Here is a 16,282-nt window from a genome sequence, read left to right on the forward strand (position 1 = left end):
GTGTTCAGAAAGGGCAAAAAGGAGGACCTTGGAAACTACAAGGCAGTCAGACTCACCTCCATCCCTGGAAAGGCGATGGAACTGCTCATTCTAGATGTCATCTCTAAGCGGAGAAGTAGAGAAGTGATGAGGAGGAGTTGGCAGGGATTCACCAAGTGGAAATCATGCTTAACCAATCTGATAGCCTTCTACAAAGCCATGACTGCTCTCCCCTCCTCTACCCAGCCAGTAGATGCTGTCTACCTTGACTTCAGCAAGTCTTTTGACACCATCTCCCATGACACCCTCACAGGTAAGAACACGAAGCGTGGGTTAGGTGAGCGGTCAGCAAGGTGGATGGAGAACTGGCTGGATGGCAGAGCTCAGAGGGCTGTGATCAGTGGCACAGGGTCTAGTTGAAGGCCTGTAGCTAGCAGTGTCCCCAGGGGTCATTACTGGCTCTGGTCCTGTTCAACTTACTCATCAATGACCAGGAAGAAGGGACAAAGTGCACCCTCAGCAAGTTTGCTGATGATACAACGCTGGGAGGAGTGGCTGACAGACCAGAAGGCTGTGCTGCCAATCAGAGGGACCCAGTGACTTGGCAGAGGGGAACCTCAAGAAGTTCAACAAAGTCAAGCACAGGGTTCTGTACCCTGGGAGGAATAACCCTAGGCACCAGTACAAGCTGGGGGCTGACCTGCTGGAAAGCAGCTCTGCAAAGAGGCACCTGGGAGTCCTGGTGGGCAACAAGTTAACCGTAAGCCAGCAACATGCCCTTGTTGCCAGTGGGATCATGTGGTGTGTTAAGAGGAATTTTGCCAGCAGGTCGAGGTGAAGGGAGGTGATCCTCCCCATCCACCCAGCCCTGGTGTGGCCACATCCGGAGTACTGGGTCCATCTCTGGGCTCCCCAGTACAAGCCTGGAGCTCCTGGAGAGAGTCCAGCAGAGGGCTACGAAGAGAATTCAGGGATTGGAGCTTCCCTCTTACGAGGAAACTCTGAGGGAGCTGAGCCTGTTTAGCCTAGAGCAGAGAAGGCTGAGAGGGGGATCTTATAAATGTATATAAATATCTTCAGGGCTTATAGATGACAGGACCAGACTCTTTTTGCTGGTGCCAAGCTATAGGATGAATGGCAATGGGCACAAAGTGAAACACAGGAAGTTCCACCTGAATATGAGGAAAAATCTCTTTATTGTGAGGGTGACAGAGCACTGGAAAGAGTTGCAGAGTCTCCTTCTCTGGAGACTGAAAACCCGTCTGGATGCGATACTGTGCAACATTCACTAAGTGACCCTGATTGAGCAGGAGTTGGACTAGGTGATCTCCAGACGTCCCTTACAACCTCATTCATTCTGTGATTGTGACCATGTAAAGAATTTGGTCCTCTGATTTCCCTTGTGTACGCCAAGATTTGAAACACTTCATTAACCAGAATATTCTGCTTCAATGCATTGATTCAAGCTAATTGTGAATTAGAATGTTGCCTACAGACTTCTGAGATATTTTCCTACGCTTGCTTTCGCTTAAATTAAGCAACCAACAGAGACAGACAGCTTACTTGTAGTTACAATGTTCCTTCCCCCATTTTGTGAAATTTTGAAAAAGTTCTTCCTGTCCACAAATATGCTACGATGCTCATGAAATCAAAACAAGAGCCGTTATCCAGAACAGATTTTGCTGCAAATTTATATTTTGCACAGTAACGATACAGTGGGCAACCCAAGCCACATAAGCACTGAGATACTATGAACGCTTTGATCTGGTATTTCCAAAATAATTGAAAACAACTCTGTGGACTAACTGTCCAAGCAAACCGATGGCTCTAGGCTGCATGGTGCAACGCCTTAAGAGGTAGTCGTCTGCGTATTATCCACCTTGCCACTATGCCATATTGCTACCTTTGAAAGACATGCAGTGGAGCAGTAACAATGCTGCTTGTCAACTGCTGCTGGTGTGTTAAATTAGCACTGATTTACTCTGCATTAGTTCAACATGATCTTACCTGCACTGGCCAACAAGCAGAGCTTGCTCTGCTGCTTTTCCTGAGCATAAAGCACAGGTCTGTGGGAACATACTTTTTAAGTCACCCTAGCATGACCTGCCAGACATTGAAAATCAGGATCTTTATGTTTCCATGTAAGACCTCTTATTTTTCCCCCTTATCTGCAGTTCTCCACACAGGGGAGCCTGTGACGTGCTCAATTTCAGTAGAAGACTCTAACAAAAGCACAATCTCCAAAATTTTCTTTCAACAGTACAGGAAGAAGAGAGAAATAAGAGATAAAGTAATATTTTAGACAAAAATGATGTAAAGTGAGCAATTATACTCTTTCAATGCTTCAGTTAAATGATAAACAAATTAATTGCTTACCTCCCTGAATTCCTCGGACTGTAGCCGTTTTACCAGCGTTATCAAGACCCACCATTATTAGTGTCACCTTCCTCCATAAGGAACAAAAAAAAAAAGAAAGATATTTCAAGTCTTTTTTCTTCTAGCTAGACATCAGTTATTTTAAGCTTTTTTAAAAAAAAAAAAAAATACATGCATAACAAATTTACGACTAAGTAGTAGAAAGAATTGGTATCAAAATATCAAGTGGGAGGCATTATTCCATTTGTGTATCTGGTGTTCAATATGTCAGACCATATGATTAGACAGAACAGCAGAACAAGCTATAAAACAAGAAGTCAATCATCACACTAAATGTTTAACAGGAGATAATGACTTTGCTCTTAACTTGCATTTGCCTGCTGAAGCCTAATTTCACAGTACTGTAAATTTTATATTTTTTTGGTAGTCATGGTCTCTTTAGCAGTTTCTTTAATTTCATTTCCATTCTCCTGTATTTTACTCTCCCTATTTCAGTCAAATCTGTCGTTTTGCTTACACCAGTCATTTATTTCCGTCTCAACCAGTGCAACTGAAAAATGCTATACAGAAAAAAACCTGGGTAGACAACATAAGACACCATAAATTAAGTGGCACTGGTACTCATCATGCTTTTGTTTCAAGCAGGAGCAATGAAAGCTGCAAACATATGAAACAGTGCTATTTATTTTATAAATTCAAATCGGTGTATAGTGGCTAGAATATGTACTAGAATAGGATTTTAGGCAAAAACACAGGAAAAATATATCTATGTATATAACTTGATTATTCCTCCAATTCAGAAATACTCAGACAAGTCAAATAAATTTACTCAACTTTATGCTCCTTTAAGTGAAGGAACAGTAAAAACATTGTTATTTCCAGTCTTAAAACTATAACAGTATCACATGCAAAGTATAGCTTACACAGGTCTGCTCATCTCTGCTGATCATAGGGATGCAGGATGTTCAAAGTAACAGAAACAAACGAAGACCGTAAAATTCTGGAGGTGAAAATGGATCATCAAGTTGGCCACAAAATGCAGCATTAGGGTAATTAAATAATAACAATAAAATAGAATTACAGTGGGGTACAGCATAACATGCCACACTTCATGATCTCAAAGTACAGAAGCTAAATGAAAAAGACAAAATGGATTGAATTTTACATAAACGATCTAGCATCACCCAGATATCCAACTAGAGAAAACAGTAGGAGGACAGCATTTTGAACTTCATACTTTCTTTCACTCAGAAACAAAGTACCAGAACTACAAGTGATTAACATTTCATTTTTAAGTTCAGAACATGTATTGATTCTCCCTTGGAGGAAAAAAGAACAACAGATTTTATCTTTGAGTTTAAAAAAAATATATATACTAGGAATGAAATAAAGTGAAGCATTGGTGAGATGACATAAGATACAGTTTGGGAAGAAGGTCAGCACAGAAGTAGAAAATGAACACTTTCACATATTTACCTGACAGGCTCCTGCCACCGTTTTAACCAGTTGCAACAATTGGCCATTAGATTGAACATCCCTCTTCACTAGCCATCCAGAGCCTCGGAAGCTACAGGAACGATGTGGACAGACCAGAACAAGTCAGGGAGACTGTAGAGACAGCAGCAGCCCAGGTCCTGTCTTGTCACCACTAGCAAGAAAAACAAAAACAGTTAGACCCAAAGCATGATGCAGACAAGCTGTTTCCCAGGCAGCAGCCTGTCTCTTCAGAGCATCTCCATCTTCAGCCAGCCCCATGACAGTCTTGTTGGGTCTTTCACTCCTTCCATCTTTTCACACTTCACTTGCCCCTGTTTTATGCATCTGGGCAGCAACATGACAGTACTCACAAAACAAAGGAGTGAAAGACCAGAGCACGTCAGGAAACCTGCAAATTAGGGCAGTGCAACAGCAAGCTACGAAATAAATCCCAGTGCTTCCCTAGTTATCGCATCTCACGGCTCTGCTGACTGACAGAAAATAAGGACCAATTTGAAGCACAGGTGAGGTTTAAGAACATAACAGGATAAGACATTAAAAGCAAACAAAGAATGTCATACCCGTTAAGTACATTCATTCACTGTCAGTTTCTTTTACACATCAAGGAAACCGGGCTCTCTGGAGTACTTTGAGGAACAGGCTACTTAAAGACTAATAATTTTCACTAAATTAAATAGAAGAATGAAGCATCTGTCATTCTACAATCCCATTTTCTACTCTTCAAGCATGAGAAAGAAAGAAAGAAGCAGGGAATGTTCCTGTTTCTGATGCTGCTTAAACTATGGGGAATGATTCCTTGACCACGTGCATGTTTATTTCTTTACAGGCATACACAAGCATGAAACAGTAAAGCTTACACAAATCATGCAGTGAAATGCATAGAGTCAGAAGCAATAAAACACTTCAGCTACAACAGTATTACTGCAGCTAACAGCAGAAGTGTGCTCAAGTAAAGGCCTTCCCTGAGCTGTGGTCAATTTTAGTGCACAATTTCAAAGCCACTACGTCCCTGACAGAGTGCTGGGATGAAGTTTATTTCCTTCACAGCCTGTATGGTGTTACATTTTGTATTTTTGGCTAAAAAACTGCTGGTACCACACCAATGCTTTGGTGATTGCTTGGCATCAAGGCTCTCTCTTTCTTGCTCTGCCTTCCCAGTGAGTTGGCTCGGGTGCACGAGAAGCTGGGAAGGAACAAAGCCAGGACAGCAGACCCAAACTGACCAAAGGACATCCCATACACTGCGATGTCATACTCAGCAGAAAGCTGAGAACAAAGAGGAGGACAGGGGGGCGTTCATCATCACTGTGCGTGTTTTCCCAAGCAGCCAGAAGGATGCTGAGGCCCTGTTTTACAGGGAATAGCTGCTGATGGGAAGCAGTGAATGAATTGCTTCCCCCCCCCCCCGCTTACGTGTGCAGCTTTTGCTTTCTCTATTAAATTGTAATTATCTCCATCTACGTCTTCTCACTTTTTCCCCATCCCAGGTTAAGAGGGGAGCGAGTAAGCTGCAGGGTACAGGGTAGGTGTTTTGCTGTTGGCTGGGATCAATGCACCACAGTCCTTGGTGCCCAACACTGTGCTCAAAATAAGGACAGTTTTAATCCGAGAGCATTACAGTTATTAGCAGGCTCGTGTACTGGTCACAGAGCCTCCTTACTTCAGTGTATGTTACAGTACAGCGCAGGTTGCTTCTCCCTTAGCAAGAGGCAAACCCACTTGTGGGATTGTCTTTGCTCAAGTACCCAGGTGCACTTGATGGATAAAGCAGAAGGATGAGGAAATCCACTCTGTACCTAAAGGAGAGCAAAAGCATGGGGAAAATAACCCGTGATTTGAGTTGTATGGTCCAGGAACCACTCAAACTAATGCAGGACGAGCCTTCTGCAGGGAACCAAGTGAGTGCTCTCAGTGCCCAACATGCCATTTCCCTGGTCCTTCATGGATGGGGCCCAGCTCATCAACTCTTCTCACCGACAGCCAGGGGAGCGGATGCACGTACAGGATAGGGGAATTATATCTGTGCGCTTGTCAAAGGACAGTGGTTGAGAACATGCCAAACCCTCCTCCAGAGCTAATCACAAACCTTGCAGAAGGAAGGTGTGCAATCACCTCAACTCATTGGCTCATCCCACTGTAGATCAGAATCTGATCAGCAGCTTCAGCCGAAAAACAACTGGTTTTATATCTGAGTAGCCAAGATGTAGACAGATACTCCCTGCTGCTAACTTACCTTCGGGAGCAGATTAACCCAAGGCAGTAACACTTTGAATTGCCACAGAAAGTTTTGGGAAGCTTGCTTCTCAAAATTTATTTTTTAAACAAATATATTTCTTTCTTATCATTTAAAATAACCTCAAACCAAGCCAAGTTCAAATGAAGCAGGAAACTGAATAATTAAAGACACCTTTCTGAAGTCATTGTCTTCCAAATCTAGATTTAAAAAGTACGGAAAAAATTGAAGAGCTATCCCTAACAAACTTATTTCATCCCTATTGAGCAATGGCAGCTTAAATAATTTATACAGGCAGTAACAAAGGATTCCCGATCTTAAGAAGCTGCTGTATTCAGGGATGCCTTCGTGCAGGTCCACCATCATTCAATATCAGAAACAGCTCAGATTTCTTCTAAAGCAGAGACAAGAGATATTCTTTAAAAATTTATGCTGCGTTGTGTAACAGCACCTGAGAATAGCTTCTCCGCAAGGAAGTCTAGGGCATGAAGAATGGAAAAGCTCCTGAGGAGAAGACCACGATGATTGCAATGATTCCAAGCATTAAAACCATGCTCTGAAGAATCCAAAAAGCCACAAGAAATGGATTACACTACCAAGACCCCCAAGCAAGCACTAACACTAACCCTGATGACATCGCTACACCAATTTTTGCTAATTCTGCTGAAAAGCAGGACATAACAGCTCTATGAGTAACTTACAAAAACGCAGTATTTTCAATGCCTGAGCATCAAGTGAACAAACCCCATTTTGTGATCACAACCTGCAAAGCTGGACAGCCTGTAACTAAATGGCTCTAAAGCACAGATGGGGCCTGTAACATTCACAGAATCTCTAGGTTGGAAGAGACCTCAAGATCATCGAGTCCAACCTCTAACCTAACACTAACAGTCCCCACTAAACCATATCCCTAAGCTCTACATCTAAACGTCTTTTGAAGACTTCCAGGGATGGTGACTCCAGCACTTCCCTGGGCAGCCTGTTCCAGTGCCTCGCAACCCTTTCGGTAAAGAAGTTCTTCCTAACATCCAGCCTAAAACTCCCCTGGCACAAATTCAGGCGAGATTCATGAACAGAAACTGTTAGAGAGAGAAGAGCAGCCAAAGCCTATGTCACAAAAGAAGTCTTGTTCAAATACAAGACGTCGAGAGGGGAGAAGAATGGCAAAGGAAAAAAAAATCCCAAAAACACGGCACATGGAAGAGACAAGGGCGCTCAACGCTACGCAGGAAATAGGCAAATGCATAACATCGTGTTACGCTATTTTACAGACTGTACATTTGTTGTTTGAAACGCCCAATAACCATTAATCTCCGCAATTAAATGCAAACAGCACGTTTGAGCGCGTTCCCTGATAGCGCACACGTAACGTCTCAGGCATAAAAGCTGCCACCGAGACCTCTTTCGGCTCGCTGCGGTGAGGCACCACCCCCAAGCCCACCGCCCCGGGCGCACGGAAAGCTGTAGGTACACGGGAACAGCGCCCAGGTACCAACCGAGCGCAACCACCGCGACAAAGAACGCCGAGAACCCAATTTTTGAGGAAGAAAACGTTAAAAAGCACTGCAGGGACGAAGAAAACCCTGAGACAACTGCGTTAACTGCTAGCGCTCTAGAGCAAGTCCCGCTCTATCCCCACGCTGTACGTTAACGGCTCTTCGCAGCCCCCCCGTCAGGCGACCCAACGGCCCTAACGGCCGCAGCCCCCCTCAGCCTCCCCCCCCCCGCCCCGTACCCGCGTCCCGGGCTCCGGCTGCCCCGCGGTCACGTGCCCGCCGTCGGGCCGGGCCGGGCCGCCCCCCTCGGGGGCCGCGTACGCAGGCCCCGGTAACCCCTGGTTACCGCTCACGGCGCGGGGAGAGGGACAAAAAGGCGGCGAGCGCGGAGCAGGGAGGAGGGGCGAGGCGGCCAATAGCGGCCCCGCCCGTGGCGCGTCAGCCAATCGGCGGCCGGTCCGGGCTGCGGCGCGGCCCGCCCCCGGCCCCTCCCTCCCCGAGCGGAGCAGCCGGCGCCCCCCGCTCGCCGCTGCAGCCATGAGGCCGCGGGGCGGCCGCTGCCCGCCGCTGCTCGCCCGCCTGGCGCTGCTCGCCGCACTGGCGGAGGCCGCGACCTGTGAGTGGGGCGGGGCGGGGCGGGGGTCTCCTCACCGGTAACGGCTGCAGGGTGGGCGTTGGGAGGCGTTGGGGTGCGCAGGGAGGGGGCGGCGGCGCCGTCCCTGGGGGCGTTGAAGGAGAGGCTGGGGCTGGTGCCTGGGGACAGGGGCAGGGGGTGACGACGGGGGCAGGGGAGGGCCGGAGCTGAGGGTCCTGGGGGGCTCCTCCAAGCCCAGTGACCGAAGGCTTAGGGCTGAGCACGCAGCTTTGGGCGCCCGGAGCCGCAGCGGCTCGCTAATCATTAATGAGGCAGGAGGAACGACCCCTGTTTGCTGTCCAGGCTGCTGTTTGAGCGCCGGGGATGCGGGCTGCGGAGGGAGCAGCACGAAAAGATAAAAGGTCGTTTTATGAGGGAGCTTCCCGTGGGTCCTAAAAATAAACCTTTCCCGTCACGTCCCTTTCTCCTGGTTTCATAACGCTTTCTGTTCCCTTCGCCTTCCCCGCTGCGTACCTTGCCCGCTTGCTTCTCTCTGAACAGTGCGAAATTGAAGAAAGGCATCAGAGCCTTGTGAGATGTCCGGGGTTCGTCTCCTCCAGCTCCCTGGCTCCAGCTGTGAACATGCCAGGGATCGCTGTGATGGGGGAAAACAAACAAACAAACAAACAAAAAACAGATCTTAATACTGCAGCTGACCATACAATAAGCATAAAGGAAAGATGCCTGTCTACAGTTTTCTATCATAGACAGACAGAAATCAATTTGGGACAAATCTTTATCGGAGAAAGACAAACAGGGGCAAATCTTGAGGGTGTACTCCATCAAAAAATGCTACTTACGCTGTTCTTGTTCATCTAAATGGCCAATCAATTTTAAACAAAACTATTTTTCTCATTATTAACCTGCAACAGTGAACAGCATAGAATTAGGTAAAGGCTTAGTAAATGTTCCTGTTGGCCAGCTTAATTGTGTTTAAGTTTTCTGATATGTTAGGAAGAAGTAAATATGGGATTCCTTATGGTCCTACAGGTGCTACTTAATGGTTTTCTTTTACCTTAAGAAGCTTTAAAAAACCAGATGTCTGTGATATCAAGGACTCAAATACAAACCTTGAGAACTTCATCCAGTTGGCCTAAACTTAGGCGTTATCGTGTTGTTCTTCTAATCCACACCGTCTGCTTATGATCCCTGTAGCCTGCAGTCATTATCCAGGGGAATGGTACCTGATCCCTCTGGACAGATTGGTCAATATCCAGACCTCGGTGTGAAATCCATATCCACTGTACATCCTATGGCAGGATCAGAGCATTAGTCTGCAAGAATCTGACAGGAAGAACCATCTTGGTTAATTATTATAAATGTTTAGAAAGCGGGATAAACAGTTGACTAGTTTAGAAACTAATCATTGCTGCTTCTCCAAGGAGATGTTTTGCAGAGTGTTTGGAGGTCTAAATACACGCACATGCCTGGATACCTACATCTGCACACATACAATTAGGTATCTTTTGCTCCCCTTGAAGGAAGAACTTGATTTGGAAAAATGAGGACTTTCTTTGTGGCTGTCTGCAGCTAGGAAATCCTTCATTACTGTGTTGACTTCTGTGTTGTCAGATATACAACGTAACGCCAGGGCCGTCGTGGCCGTAGTGCTTGGGCCAACATCCCATGAAAGACAGGCTTTGGATAAGATGTAGAACAGGCAAGCATTAGCAGACAGTTGGCTTTATTTTGTTGGTTACCTAAGCCTTATGTCACTGATGAACATTTCAGAAGATTCTGGTTGCTGGAATTACAGTCGATTGCAGTACACCAGCTGTACAAATCAGGTGACCCCACTACCTAGAATGACAACTCTTCAGAGTTTCTGTGAGAGGACACTAGTAGGCTGTGATGCCTTTGGGTGTTGAATGTCAGCACTAAGCTGTGCTTAAGCAGCCCACTTAAGGCAGGTTTATGGCTCTGTGCACACTACAGAACAGCTGTGAGGAACCACTCAGTCTCATCCTCTGCCCCATTTTTTTCTTTATCAGCAGTATTCCTTTTAAGGGTATTTGATAACGAATTACTGCACTGTACCTGTACAGCACCAGCTGAAATTGGGGTCAGGTTTTGCATAAAGCTCCAGTGATATTTAAATGAAATACACCAAGATCATTAAGGGTTAACCATTGGTTTGGCAGGGGCAGAAGTTCAGTAGAGTTTCCTGTAATCAGCCTGGCAACAATAGCCGTGAGGATGTTTTTTGTTTGTTGGTTTCTTTTTTTTCCCCTAATAAAAGTTCTATCATTATCTGTGTAAGGAAAGACCAGACTTTAACTAGACTAAATCTATGCATGTGAACTGAAACATTTACAATAAAAATATGGCATTTGCAGTGAGTTACATATCTTTATTACACTCAAAAGTCATAAGAAATCAACTTAAGAGGAGGCAAAACATTTATGTTGTAGAGTAACAGACCTGTTTCCATTATCCTACTGTATACAAAACAGGTAGCGTTATAGCTGGTGTAACATCCCCAAGCACATCATACTTGGTATTTTCTTGCACATTATTTATTGAAAAGGTGTGCCAAAACAAAAATGATGTCGCTAAGAGGTCAAAATAAGATTGCTTAAAGTCAGCTGTGAATTAGGACTCATCTGCAGCAGCAAGCCTCTGCCCCAAAGCTGTATCAGCATGCTTGCAGTGGTCATAACCTCTAATGTAAACACAGTCAGCAGGAGAGTTTTTCTGCTTGCACGCTTATTCTGTCTTTCACAATAGCATAAAGTACTGAAAGCATTTTCTGCCAGCATAATCACATCTGCCTGAATCTCGTGCATTTTAGGACCTTTCAATAGAGCTTTGTACTGCAGTCCAGGCCTTACTGTTGTTACACAAAATTCTTTTTTTTTTGTCATTCCTATTACTTAGAATAGATGGACTAACTTCATCCTTCTTGTTAGCCTGCTCATATGTAAGAAAAACTACTGACACTTACCCCAATTAATTAAAATGATGCTACTAGCAATGGTTGGTGAAAAAACAAATTACCAAATTGTTTTTCGGAGTGTGCTTTCCCATGCAGCTTTGGGCTTAAAGGAATTCTCAGTAGGGCCCTTCTTGTCCTGGGATCTTGCCGTGCTTTTTGCCAGTCTTGCAACAGGCAATGTTAGTGGTGGTCTTGTGGATTGAGAGAATAGTTTCAGGAAATCGGTGGCTGCAGCAGTTTTCAAGTCACTGCCCCTCCTAACTGCCGTGTAAAGGATGAGCAACAACTCAAAAATCCGACACTGGCTCTTGAAACATGTTAGTAGCCTGTAAGATGTACTTATGCCATACCTTAAAATTTGTGAAAGCGGGAAGCAGCAGATGAGGACAGCAAGTTGAATCTTTTCTTATGCATCAAGAGTTTACCTCTTGGAGTAGGGGCTTAGAAAGTATGGTGAATGTTTCCTTTCCCTGAGCAGTTTTCTTGTGGCTCAGTCTTCACCCAACAGTTCTTTCCACTCTCTGGTAATACTCTCACATAGATGAACGATGTCTGTCAGAAGGAAGGAATCCTCCAATTCCAGACTGATACCTGCTGAAATACTCAGGAGTGGGGCAGGACACAAGCTGACCTCTTCTCGCATTTCTGAGCACCTTGCTGGTTGCTTTCTGAGATAAGGGTGTGCTTCAGAGATACGCTGTAGGTCTGCCTTATCTTCAGAAAGTCTTACCTATTGCCTTACCATAAAGATTAGTCTTGTCAAATACACCAAGCAAATCAGTTTGAAACTAAAATCTTACCCTGTGTCAAATATATTTAGGATGCTCCAACAGAAAGGTTTCTTCAGGTCAACATCCAGTATTGAAATGCTCAAGAGTTCTTGTCATCACTTGATAGAGAACTTTAGTAAAGGGTGTAGGGTGGTATGGTTTTGAGCTATACCTGTCACCTGAAAGTTATTCTGCCTTCCAGTTCTGGATGTCATTAGCTGCTCCTTCTAATAAACATTTTAAGTTCTTCTTTCCTGTTAGTGCATGGGGAGGCTGTTTCCTGACAGCTGCGTGCTGGCATGGTGCTCTGGGTCTGAGGCATTCCATGAACATAAACAATTCTCAATTGGCTATGTCTGCTTAAATCGATCTCCACAGACTGGTGATGAATATGCAAGCACACCATGTCAGGTGTACACTGCAGGTGCTGTGACCCTCAGGCAGTTACCCTGGTCTGAGAGGTTACGTTGTGTGAAAGCTGGAAAAAGGAGGGCACCTGCAGAAGTGCCAAGCTCTCTAGTTAACATATGTCAGCCATGCTCTTTAACCCTATGAACTGGATTTCTTCCAGTTATGTTCATCCATTTTTCTCTTAACCATACCGCAAGTCCAAAAGTAAAAGCAATGAGGCAGTCTAATTTAGTTGCTGTTCCTGTAATACTGTGTGCTCTGCAAAGAACATTGAAGCTAACAGACATCTTTCTATTTCATACAATTTCCCAACTAATTTCTTCACCAGTTGTGTAAGAGTCAATAAGATAGCAATAACAAGATATATGAAAATTAGGAATGACAACACAATAGATCTGAAATACAGAAATTAAATAAGATTCTGTTTTACCTGTGTAAAACGTGAATGTATTTGCAGGTTCTCAAAGTACATGTATCATTCTCACCTTTTAACTTGTCATGTTCTTTACGGTTCTGAAAAATAAAATGGCTTTATATTAATTACATATACCAGGTAGCCTGATTTTATAGGGCGCAATTTTGGTCTCACATAAGTTGAACAGGATAAGAAAATTTATTTCTAGGTCACTGAAAGAGGTAACTAAAAGGCTTAACAGCACTTTTTTTTTCCATTAATCAGTCACACACCTCACTTCACAGTATCTGTAGCTAAAAATGTATTGTCCTGCATATGACATTTAAACTGTGCTTCAGGCATAGCACTGTACAAACTTTTTTTATGGTGACTTGGCTTTTTTTTTTTTTTGGTCAGAAACAGCTAGCCTACATAACAAAACCAGAGTCCTGGCATGCTCTTGCTCATGTTTTCCAATATCATAGGAAACTGCCACTTCATTAGTAAGCTTTTTTTTTTTTATTATTATTATTAGAGCCCCATATTTGTTTCCTGTTTACAGCATTTTTTCGTTAGTTAAAAAATAAATAACAGAGCTCCTTTTTTTCTACCAAGTTTTGTCCCAGCGGTATGCCTCCGAGTTCCTGGTGAGGAAACGTCGAGCAAATTCTTTTATGGAAGAAAGTAAGAAGGGAAATTTAGAAAGAGAGTGTATTGAAGAATTATGCAATAAAGAAGAAGCAAGGGAAATCTTTGAAAATAATCCTGAAACTGTAAGTATGTCATGAATATCTATGAGGTAGATAGTAGCACTTTGCAGTGGGAAAGCTAGAATTACATAGAATTCATACTGTAAAGCTAACAGCAACAAGAAAAGAACTTGCAGACCAAAAACTGGCTTGAAAGTCTTTTGTGTATAGAACCTGCACAATTAATAATGAAGATCGTATGAGCAAAGAGAATAGTTGAGTAGATATTATTCTAAATTCAACTACGGATCACCAGTTTTAGACCACAGTTGTCTGCAAGCATTCCATGTGGGGAAACCCTGTTGGCTTCAATTAAAATTTTATGCAGAGAAGGCATAGCAGTGCAGCCCTTTTAATGAAGGGATTGAACGTATTGCTGGGAGCTTTTTTCCTAGTGGGGAAGACACTGTTCCTCAGATCATTCCCACTGTATGTTATTTAGCATTAAATATATTTTATGTAGCTTTGTACTGTAAAAGGGTGATTACATACAAAATATATGTTATTAAAATTAATTATTGTTTTGCAAACTATGCAACAGGTCTATCTTCTGTCCATGGTAACGTAACATATATTTGGATATACTGTTTATTAATATTTAATAACAAAAATTAAGTAATTTCACTAGTCAGTCTTTTAAAATCTATTTTAGTAACTCTTTGCACTTCATTTGGAATTAATTGCTTGTGAAACATTCAACCTACTCCGTTTGTTTGTTTGGGGGTTTAAAAATGGAAATAAAGGAGACTGCTCTCTATCCAGTAATAATATTGGGCAAGATCCTTTCATTCTGAGACAGTTCTCAAAGTCATTTTGACATCCAATTCATTTTCATTGACACTTTGAAAGCGTCCAATTCAGTGCAGAATCTTAATCTTCTCACCACTGAGTCCTATATTAGGAAATAATCTGCTGTCTTAACCTAAACAATAGTGATACAGAAAACTTGGTATATATTCTAAGAGTCAAAGTGTTTTTCTTTCTTGCTTCTTTTATAGTTACAATACAAATTATTTTAGAACATATTCAGTGTATTTTGCTGTTAATTCTATCTACCTTCATTTTTTTCTTACTCGTTGTTTTTCTTTTCTTTGTACAGGAGTATTTTTATCCCAAATATTTAAGTAAGTACAAGAAACCTGAACAACTCTAGTATGTCATTCACTGGCCTTCTTATTTGGATAATACTAGTTTTGTTGTTCTGCCCATACCATTTGAATGATTTCCATGCTGATGATAATGCACAGTAGCTCTTTGGCAGTTTACTGTACTTAGATCCCAGCAGAGGCACTCAGAAGGTTGGTCTGTGATCAGCTGTCCTTAATATGCCCAAACAAGTTTTCTAATTCAAGCTGTGAGAACAGACTCTTTGAAGATTCCATGCAAAGCTGTTATAATTTCAGACTGAGTGTTTGTATCATGTGTGTGGGTTTACATTTGCAGACTGCCTTGCCTCCCATCGAGCAGGGGTTTTCAGGGTTACTGCAGTTACTCCAGATTCTCCAGCTGACCTGAGGGCTTGCGTCAATGGTAAGCACTGCTGCTAGATACTTCACCTAACTCACTTGCATCTAAGAACACGTGTGCCTGGTGAGAAGGTGGTTTTTGCTGGTAGAAAAAAAGACAAATCTCCATATTAACTCAGGCAAACACAATTACCTGGAACAGGAACTGACAAAAAATTTAGGTGATAGTGTTTTCAGAGTAAGAGGTATAAGTGACTGGTTTTAATTTTAAAACATAGTGGAGAAGAAACATAATTAACTGCAAAATGGAAGGCAGAACTCTTCCAGAATCAGTGTGCTGCCTCAGCTGACCAGTGTTCTCCCATATGTCCACTGTACACTGCCACGTCTTTAGTAATTTTGCCTGACTCTTTCTGTCCAGTAGGTCTTTTTTTTGTCAGCTAAGGGAAGAGACAACTTGGTAAATTTCATCTTGGTACTTCTTTTGGGTTCATGGTTATACTGTAGCCCTTCACATTGTGGGTAACATAACCAGCTGAAAAATTCAAACAGTAGCTAGAAGATACAATTACTTACTCCAGAGGCAAGAAGGTTACAAAGCAAGAAATGTGCTATGTTGCTCAAAGACATAGTTTTTATACTAACACACAATTTCAGTGTGAACTGTATTTTTTCTAGTGAATTCACAGGAAGCGTCTATACCATATTCCCTACTTGTCACAACAGAAACATCTCTCTAAACCTCTTAAACCTTTACAGCCTGAATACATCAAAGAAGGCTTCTTATCCTTAGGCATCTGACCCTGTTTTTGTCACTGAAAACAACAGAAGGCAAAACAATCCTTAATGACACTGCACATGGTCATAGACGAACATATTTTCCAGATCACTTGGCCAACGTGCCTGCTGTCACAAACTAAAATGTACTCCCATTCACATCACTCATTCTCACTCATTAAAGCTCCTGGGAGGAAAGAATATAGCATAGTTGTGTGAATGTGCAGTGTTTCCGTATAACCCAGTGAAAACAAGTTTACTTGATAGTCATTGTATTTCTCCATTTGGGTTCACATAATAAAAATCAAAAAAAAAATATCTGTTGCTATTGGTCAGTCACCAGGAAAAAGGACAAGTTAAGAGATTATGAATAAATTTGTCAAGCGGTTCTAAGGCCTGAGTGTTCAGAGGACTCCATGCAGAGCATTTCTGGAAAAGAACTACTGCTGAGAGAACAGGATATAAAATTCCCATTAAGTCTATAACTTTTTTTTTTTTTAATGTGTATTAATTAAGATAAATCTTTAGTGACAGTGAATATCAAACATTTTTTCATTTTAAAAGT

General features: G+C 42.8%; 2 protein-coding genes across 10 annotated transcripts in view; one reads left to right on the plus strand and one right to left on the minus strand.

Moving 5' to 3' along the window:
- The window catches only part of ARL13B (ARF like GTPase 13B), an 87,432-nt gene that overhangs the window by 41,837 nt on the left and 29,313 nt on the right, over positions 1–16,282 (minus strand). For 2 of the 6 annotated variants that reach the window (XM_068692970.1, XM_068692936.1), the window contains exons 1-3: positions 7,821–7,972; positions 3,832–4,003; positions 2,356–2,426 (exon numbers count right to left, since the gene is read on the minus strand). In XM_068692970.1, coding sequence (XP_068549071.1) covers positions 2,356–2,426; positions 3,832–3,890 — 130 coding nt within the window. In that variant the 5' untranslated portion in view covers positions 3,891–4,003; positions 7,821–7,972. Of the gene's footprint in view, positions 1–2,355; positions 2,427–3,831; positions 4,004–7,581; positions 7,763–7,820; positions 7,973–8,689; positions 8,811–9,285; positions 9,466–12,761; positions 12,845–16,282 lie in introns of those variants that run through there. The other 4 variants (XM_068692955.1, XM_068692945.1, XM_068692963.1 and 1 more) reach the window with 4 other exon arrangements.
- PROS1 (protein S) overlaps positions 8,039–16,282 on the plus strand; it is a 34,889-nt gene continuing 26,645 nt past the window's right edge. For all 4 annotated transcript variants that reach the window (XR_011099617.1, XR_011099618.1, XM_068692905.1 and 1 more), the window contains exons 1-4: positions 8,039–8,197; positions 13,341–13,498; positions 14,574–14,598; positions 14,918–15,004. Coding sequence is in view for 2 of the 4 variants with exons in the window: in XM_068692905.1 (XP_068549006.1) it covers positions 8,119–8,197; positions 13,341–13,498; positions 14,574–14,598; positions 14,918–15,004 (349 nt within the window). In the remaining 2 variants the exon portion in view is untranslated. The remainder of the gene's footprint in view (positions 8,198–13,340; positions 13,499–14,573; positions 14,599–14,917; positions 15,005–16,282) is intronic.

This window comes from Anas acuta, chromosome 1 (genome assembly GCF_963932015.1).
Source record: "Anas acuta chromosome 1, bAnaAcu1.1, whole genome shotgun sequence".
NCBI lineage: Eukaryota > Metazoa > Chordata > Aves > Anseriformes > Anatidae > Anas > Anas acuta.